Raw genomic sequence first — 9,123 nt, 5'->3', positions numbered from 1 at the left:
AGAACTTGCTCACGTTCAATGTCTACATAACCATACATTTTAAGGTATTTATTAGATATCTACATCTTGTAATTTGATACTAATAGCTTAAACGAATTTAATGAATCAATATTCAATTTTTCCTTTAAGGGGTATCGATATACTCCTTAAGGTATCGGTACCCTTATTCCATTTTGTGATTTTTCGTTCAAGAGGGTATCGGTACCTATTGAGTGGGTACCGATACTCTTTGCCCAGAAATCACATTTTAAGCACGAAAATTCACTCTTTTCAGCTTCAACACTTCATGTTTCCTCCCCTTTCATGTTCTTAACTTACATATACATGCTTAAACTCATTTATATCCATTTATCTCATCTTTAACTTTAATATCCTCTCCTCTTTATGAGCTTCAAGAATCATACCCAATTTTTTTAACATGTTTTAAATCCAATTCTAATACTCCATATTCCTTAATTGGGTTGATGACAAGTCAAATTTAATTTCAAATTCAACTTATCAACTCTTTTCCAGAAATTCACTTAAAACTCATTCTCTTTAATCTTTCATAACTTCTTAATCTTTTGATTTTAAGACAACTTAAGCTTAAGTATCACCTAAGGATCAAAACCCACTCTTAAAATCAACAAATAATCAATTAACCATAAAACTTACCTTTGCTTGAGGATGCTTCACGATGGAGAAGAAGGAAGCAAGAAGAAGAAGATAACTCTCTTCCCCCCCACGTGATTCATTCATATAAAGGGGAAAAGTATCTTTCTTGTCAAATAACAATTTTTCCCTTTAATTCATTTGATAATTACTAACAACTTTCAGGAAATATTTCCAAATAAATCATTAAACTATTCAATTATTCTACTTTAATCACCAGATTCTGAAACTTACAATTTAGTTACTAACCCAGTATTGAGGATGTTACACATCACATGAGCACCAACGGTGCAGATAATTGAAAAATAATAAGTACTCGCTTAATGGCATGCCAATTGTACCTACGACCCTTAATGCAACATACAATGAGCTTTTAGATTATCTCTTGTTCGTTTCATAATCAATATTTCAATTCAGAATCATTTTCCAATCATTCCCATAAAAATCATAATTTGTGCAATTCTTACCCTAAACATTCATAAGACATATATAAATATTATGAAAATAATAATCCACGCTTAAGATAGAAAACACACTTTAAGTAATGCGAGATTGACTTATCACAAGTTGTCCTCAATCAAAATAGCTAAATAAGTAAATTGCATTCACTTTGACACTTGATTAATAAATCAAAATATAAGTCTCACCAAGCTTTAGAATTAATCATTTGTTCTCAAATGTTTCAATTATCCAATTTTATCAAAATTTCATACTCTGACAGTTTGCACTACATTCAAAGAAATATTATTCATTATTAATCTACATACTTAAAAATTATTTTGTTAATACCACTAAAACTAGACTCAAATAAGAATCTAGCCATATAAAGAAACTTATTCTATTTCAATTTGTACAATTTATAACCGATTTTCAAAGCTGGCTAACAGAAGCTGTTTTGAGTAGAATCTGATGCCTTGTTTTCTGACCTATTATTGATTAAAAATTCATATATTTTTGTATATATCTCGAAATCATTAGCCGTTTGTTTTAACAAAACTAGACTGATATAAGAATCCAACGGTATAAAATTAATCATCTAATAATATCTATATAATTTATGGTGAATTTATAAACTTACTGTTCGAATCATGAATTTTTTAGACAACTTTCCTTAATTCTTTTCTTTAATTATACAAGCTTAATAAATGAACATATAGGCTAGAATCACAATTCATATAACATTAGGAATCACTTTTTATCGTAGTAATTCTAACACTGGCTCATCGCAAGCCAATGTTTGTTCGATAACATAAATACAAATTAAATGCACTCACTTTTACCTTGCTATTGAACCTTCTCCATGATAACCTTCTCGATCTCAAACTTTTTCCTTCCCTTTCGAGCTACTTGAATCACTAGATTTACCGTGGTCTAACGACGCCATATAATAACATAGAATGTTCATACTACATGTTAGTATCGAACTAACATAATCTAAGCGTAATAATAAAATTCGATGGAAATAAAATTGATACTTAAAACATTATAAAACTAAATCCTACTTCCATAGTAATTTTAAACTTCTCAAAATATTTCCTTAAATTCCATAAGTATTTATTTCCATTATCAACTCTTCAACTTTTTCCAAATACAAAATCAAGCCACTAATTATGAATTCTTTCTAGAATCCGCCTTAACTTTTCCATTAAATTCATAATAATCCCTCACCATTTAGATCATTGCACTTTAATTTCTAAAATTTCCAGTACCTTATCAAAATTCCTAAATCAATACTTGAACATTAAAAAACTTGCAATTTTTTCATAAACTTTCTTAGACTTTTTGAATTCGACTATCCATCTTTAAAAACTTAAAATTTGATCCCAACTCAATAGATGAACTTAAAAGTCAGCATGTCCATAAAATTTCCAGTATTATAATATTTTACCCAAGTGATACCTCACATTTAATTAACTTTAAATCAAGTCCCTATAATATTGAGACCTTTCGAATTCTACTCTTAAACTTTACCAAACTTACAATTTGGTTCCAATCAACTTTCTAACTTAAATTTACAACATTTCAAATATTAAAAATCAGCATTGAACCCTTCAAATATCTCATTCTTGCAATAATGCCACAATTTTCAAAACTTGTATATTAACCCTTTTTCTTATTCAAGCTTCCAAATTGGTCCAAATTGATCTCCAAGCCACATGAAACACTTCTAATATCAATACAATACCATAAGAATTATTTCAACATTTTCCCTTAAATTTCCCTAATGACCGAATACCCTAAGTGAATTAGGGCTTGATTTCCATTCAATTTCAAGCATGAATTTAACCTCCTAACATTAAATTCATGCATTTCCAATCATCCTAACATCAAATTAAATCAAAATTCATTCAATCTCCACAAACCCTAATTTGGTCAAGCCTAACATAAGGCTTTACACACGATTTTAATCATCATACATGCTTTAGGATTAATCACTAAAATCAAAAACATAAAAATCATTCATTAACTCTTCAAAATCCATAAACCCTTCAAAATCCATAAACCCTAACTTTCAATCTCAACATATAGTCATCATCACTATGAAATATTGGTACCAAATGATAGAAAATTTCATGTAGGTTAAATAGATGAATTTATGTTGTAACGAGTGATTTCTACGTGTTGGGACTGAATTGGAATGTATGGGTATGGGTTTTGATTTCAACAGTAGCGTCATTTTCCTTGGGAAGGAGGGGTTGGCACCTAACCACGGATTAATTTGGGATATTGTTATAACTTTAATAAAAATAAATATAAGTTAAATTATTACATTTATAAAAATCATTTTTATAAATACTTTTTTAAATTTATGTTATGTAATAATTCTATAATTATTATTTTTACTAAAATAACTAGATTTTAGATTTATTTAAATATTTATTCCTCTTTTGAAAGGTTATTGGTTTGAACTTTCAACTTCTTACATGAATTTTACAATTTCGTCATTCTTTCATCTTTAATAACATGTCTAAAATTTTTATAGAATAATATATTATTATCTAATTAGATGATATTAATTTATTAAAAATATAAATAGTATTTTTTTAATTCTAATAAAAGTACTCTTAAATAAATAATAATTTCAATAGTACATTGGAAGAATTATTTGTTTATAATTATTTTCCGGTGTGTTATATGCGCAGTTAGATTTTATTTTATTTTTAGATAAAAATAAACTGTACTTTTGAAAAGAAGCTAATATGACCTCATATTATTTTTTTCATTCAATATGACACTCCAACTTAAAAAATAAACTCAATATGACACTTTGACCAACGTTTTTCATCGTTGACGTTACATTACTGACGTGGTAGTTTACGATGTTGATGTGATATTCTACGGTGTTGACATGACAATCCACGGTGGTAAATTAATATGGCGGATGACATGACAAATAGGATAAATTGGTAATTCAAACATGATAGATGGATTGCCATTTCAGCACCGTGGGCTGTTACGTCAACATCGTAAACTGTCACTTCAGCACCGTGAACTACCACACCAACACCGTAACGATCAACGACAGAAAATGTTGGTGCAAGAACCATATTGAGTTAGTTTTTTGAGCTGGAGGGTCACATTAAAAGAAAAGATAATACGATACCCAAATTAAATTTTCTTCAAAAGAACATGGACCTCTAATGCCGTTTTACTTTTTTTTTTTTTTTGGGTAGATCTCATACTGCTGTTTATTGGACCGGAACAGATAAAAGGAAGTGGAATAAGAAACAATCGGAATAAAACGATGTCGAAGAGGTAAGTACCGCCAAAAGGGGAACATATCCAACGGCCGGAAACTTCCTAAACCATGGAGCAATCTCTTCTGTCTTCCTTCCGTGCGAACTCAACTCAACTCACTGAGTCGAGTACAGTCGAGTACAGTCGAGTCATCCTCTTTCCTTTCCACTCTCTTCCTCTCCTACTTTCTTTCTCTACCTCTTCGACCTTCTGTCCTTTTTCGTCTTTTCACCTCTAGTCCCCATCCGACGTCTCCCATTTCTCCACGTCACCACCGTCTTCTTCACCCTCCCTTCCCTTCCTCGGTCTCTTTCTATTTTATTTTAACTCTCTAGGGTTTCTCAGATTTAATCCAATTCTATGTCCTTTCTCCGCTCCTTAATTTTCTTCGATCAGAAAAAAACGAAGAAATTTCCAAATCCTCAATTCGTCGGCTCTGTCAATCTCCTCACCAGATATTCTTCATACCCAGGTATTTTCTTTCCCCAATTCAATTTCATTTTTTTATATTTTGTTTTATTTGTTTTTATTTAAAGTTTTGAGAATTTCTTTTATTTACTTGTTTCTGTTAGGTATTTGATGAATTGGCGCTACATTACGAAAAGTTGAAAATATTTTTTTATAAACATTTGGTTGAATTGAGGATTGGATTTTTGTTTGTTTATGAGGGGTTTTATATTATGATGGCTATTGAGAAGAATAACTTCAAGGTTTCACGGGTTGATTCGGAGTTTTCGCCTGGTAGTAGAGAGACAACTGTGTCAAGTGATGAGGATGAGCTTCAACGTCAAAGCTCAGTTGTTGTTTCTGATGGAGATGATGATGGTGGTGGATTCGATGATGCTGATTCAGGGACAGATTCGGACGACTATGATTTACTGGAATTAGGTGAAACAGGGGCTGAATTTTACCAAGTTGGGAACTGGTCTTGTTCTGTTCCTTATGAGTTGTACGACCTTCCTGGATTGGAAGATATTTTATCTCTTGATGTGTGGAATGAGTGTTTAAGCGATGAGGAAAGATTTAGTCTTACTAAGTTATTACCCGACATGGATCAGGATACATATATGTGGACATTGAATGACCTTCTTAAGGGTTATAATTTTCATTTTGGAAGCCCTATTAAGAAGTTATTTGATATGTTCAAAGGAGGGTTGTGTGAACCAAGGGTTGCACTTTATCGAGAGGGCTTGAATTTCTTTCAGAAGCGGCAGCATTACCATCATTTGAGGAAACATCAGAATACTATGGTTGTCAATCTTTGTCAAATAAGGGACGCTTGGGTTAACAAGTGTAGGGGATATAGTATTGAGGAGCGGCTTCGTGTTTTGAATATTATGAGAAGTCAAAAGAGTTTGATGCATGAGAAATTGGAAGACGATGATTCTGAATCCTCCAAAAGAGAGGATTTGGTTGATGGATTGTGGACCAAAACGGTTAAGGATCGGAAGGCTTCGCAGCAAATGGCTCGGTACTTTGACTCTGAGGTTGAACCGAATTTGGAATTCATTTCCCAAGGACAGCTGACGGCTTTGGAACCTTCAAAATATGGGAAGCTGAATCCAAAAGATAAACTCAGAACAGGTGGGTCAAAATTTCCTACTGCAAAAGAGTTCGGGAGCAGCGTTTACCCTGATTTGGATATGAATTCTGAGCCATATGATTTTCTGGGAACTCTTCCTCGACAGAAATATAAGTCGGGGGCAGTATACAGGCGAAGGGATTGGATGAGGTTGGATGATGAAGCTGAAGACCCGATGTTCGGAACAGGTATTCAACGAGACCGAAATGCTGTGCGTGACAGCATCATGGGAAAATCCGGTTCGTTGAGAGCAGGGGAAAAATATGACCGTTTAAGAGCTCAAGAATTAGCTAGTGATAGTTCCTTGGCTTTACCTTTTTCTTCAAAGCAGGAGTTTCAGGCCTATGGTAAGAACAGGAACAGGAATATGAGTCAATTGTTGGAGGAAAAAGTGTATACTTCAAACCCACCTAACACAAGAACAACCAGTGATTTTGCCAAGAAGGCCAAGTATGTGGATGCTTCACCTGTGACAGGACCATTAAAAGATGAAAAAATCTTCGGTAGAACTGGGAAGAAAGGAAAGAAGAGGACGGGGAAGGAGTATGTGGCACATGTTGATGGAAGGGGTGCAGATGGTAACCTGCAGTCTAAACTTCAGCAGCAAACTGATGATTCCCTTTTCTTAAAGAAGGGAAAACGGAAACTGGAGGTGTATACTGGTACTCTTGATATCGAAACTTCTGAAGCTCATGGTGCAGGAGTAGGAGCCTTAGATGTGGAGATGGAAGCCAAGCCACAAAAAAAGCCATTTACGTTGATTACCCCCACAGTTCATACCAGTTTCTCGTTCTCAATTGTGCATCTTCTTTCTGCAGTTCGCTTGGCAATGATTAGTCCACTTCCAGAAGTTTCCTTGGAGGTTAGCAAACCTAGAGAGGAGCAGAATGGACAGCAGGAAGGTGGTGTGAATGGGATTCATTCTCGTGAAAATGCAGTTAGCAATAATTTGGACCATCCGGTGCAAGCAAGTGTGCCTTCTCTAACAGTTCATGAGATTGTTAGTCGTGTGACAGTGAATCCTGGAGATCCATGTATCCTTGAGACGCAAGAACCGCTTCAAGATTTAGTTCGGGGCGTTCTGAAAATTTTCTCATCAAAAACAGCACCTTTGGGAGTAAAAGGTTGGAAGGCACTTGTTGCCTATGAAAAGTCCACAAAAAGTTGGTCTTGGGTTGGTCCTGTTGTGCATAGCTCAAATGATCATGAGACTATTGAGGAGGTGACATCACCTGAAGCCTGGGGTCTTCCCCACAAAATGCTGGTCAAGTTGGTTGATTCATTTGCAAATTGGCTAAAAAATGGTCAGGAGACTCTCCAACAAATAGGGAGTCTTCCTGCACCACCACTTGAATTGATGCAAGACAATTTAGATGAGAAAGAAAGGTTTAGAGATCTAAAAGCTCAGAAGAGCCTTAGCACCATTAGCCCGAGTTCTGAAGAAGTGAGAGCTTATTTCCGAAGGGAGGAGCTTCTTAGGTATTCTATTCCTGACAGAGCCTTCTTTTACACAGCTGTTGATGGCAAAAAATCAATCGTTGCTCCCTTGCGAAGGTGTGGAGGTAAGCCTACTTCAAAGGCTCGAGATCACTTTATGCTGAAACGTGACCGTCCACCACATGTTACTATTCTTTGTATTGTGAGAGATGCGGCTGCCAGATTGCCTGGAAGTATCGGCACTCGTGCGGATGTTTGTACTTTGATAAGAGACTCTCAATACATTGTTGAAGATGTCTCTGATGCACAAGTTAATCAGGTTGTTAGTGGGGCCTTAGACCGTTTGCATTATGAACGTGATCCTTGTGTACAATTCGATGGAGAGAGGAAATTGTGGGTTTATTTACATAGAGAAAGAGAAGAAGAAGATTTTGAGGATGATGGTACTTCATCTACGAAGAAATGGAAGAGGCAGAAAAAAGATACCATGGAACAAACTGATGAAGGAGCTGTAACCGTGGCTTTCCATACAACCGGGGATCAGTCAGGCGTAGAATTGGGCTCTGATCTTATTGCCGAACCTCTGTGCATTGATGGTGGTAAAAAGATGGAGACAGATTGTGACGATGGACAAAATATGGAGTTTAATGCTGACATTGATCACGGGTCTGAGCTAGGTAACAGTCAACATGGTCATCCTGAAAGCAATTTGTTACGTCAAGAAAATTCCACTAACGATGAATTTGATGACGAGGCATTTGGGAGAGAGAGGCGGGTCGGACTCCAGAGTGCAAGCTGATCATGATCAACATTTCAGGTAGTTCTCCAAAGTTGTATGAAATATTTATGGTGCAGAGATATATTAATTTTGGCTGGCTGCTTGAATTGTAAAGCTCCATAACCATTTTCTCCACTGTGATTTGTTATATTTATTATGAACATGTGTAATTATGAATTTTGTTGACACATGGTTTTCACATATCACAAGCCTGCAGTTCACCTTGTGACTAGGATGATGAAGGAATCTCTCGTACTTTATAATTGCAGCTTCAAATAGGAGATATCAATATGTTTGCATATTTTGTTTTGAGTGGTAGTGGCCGACCTGTTAGTTTCTGACATTTTTACTGGCTGAAGTCCAGAGATATCAATAGGAGATTTTTCATATTAACATTTTATCTCTTTGAGCTTTGCTCATGGAACGAGTTCGATCCCCATTTGCGCCACGCCACATCTCCAATTTGTTCTTCCAATATCTATAATCTTGATGGGACAAAGTTGTTAAGATTAATTTGGATGGATTAGGGATTGCATCGTATCTGAATCCGACGGGTTTCGATCCGAATCGCCCGGGTTGGATTTTTTTAAAAAAAGTTTCAAGGTTGGGTCAAATCGAGTTTTTTTAAAATTATGTTTGGGTTGGGTCGAGTTCGGGTTTAGGGTGAAAAATATCCGACCCAACCCAAAAAATTGTAATTTTACCTTATATATTTAGGGATGATTGTAATAATACTCCTATATATATATTATTTTCTTTCAATTAAATCTCTAATTTTATGGAATAAAAATAATATTTTTTAATAAATATATTATTTCGGGTCGGATTCATATTTTATCTCAAAAATTCGGATTGGGTGGAAGGGGTATATTTTTCGGGTAGGTGGAGGATTTAAAATGTTCAAGTCGAGTCGGATGGACTGAAAACCCGACCCATA

General features: G+C 34.9%; 1 protein-coding gene across 1 annotated transcript; it reads left to right on the top strand.

Annotated features, from left to right (window-relative positions):
- The first annotated feature begins 4,397 nt into the window (after nt 1-4,397).
- On the top strand, nt 4,398-8,323 carry LOC120148265. Its single transcript, XM_039161430.1, has 2 exons — nt 4,398-4,861; nt 4,962-8,323. Exon 2 carries the CDS (start codon nt 5,070-5,072, stop codon nt 8,205-8,207), a length of 3,138 nt encoding a protein of 1,045 aa, XP_039017361.1. The 5' UTR covers nt 4,398-4,861; nt 4,962-5,069; the 3' UTR covers nt 8,208-8,323.
- The last annotated feature ends 800 nt before the right edge of the window (nt 8,324-9,123 follow it).

Source organism: Hibiscus syriacus, unplaced genomic scaffold (assembly GCF_006381635.1).
Source record: "Hibiscus syriacus cultivar Baekdansim isolate YM2019G1 unplaced genomic scaffold, ASM638163v2 tig00110956_pilon, whole genome shotgun sequence".
NCBI classification, from domain to species: Eukaryota; Viridiplantae; Streptophyta; class Magnoliopsida; order Malvales; family Malvaceae; genus Hibiscus; species Hibiscus syriacus.
Note: the sequence above shows the minus strand (reverse complement) of the source record. Positions and strands in the feature narration are given on the sequence as shown.

Bases quoted from the DNA above. Each gene is read 5' to 3' on its own strand.
- LOC120148265 (XM_039161430.1), top strand. From the start codon at position 5,070: ATGATGGCTATTGAGAAGAATAACTTCAAGGTTTCACGGGTTGATTCG.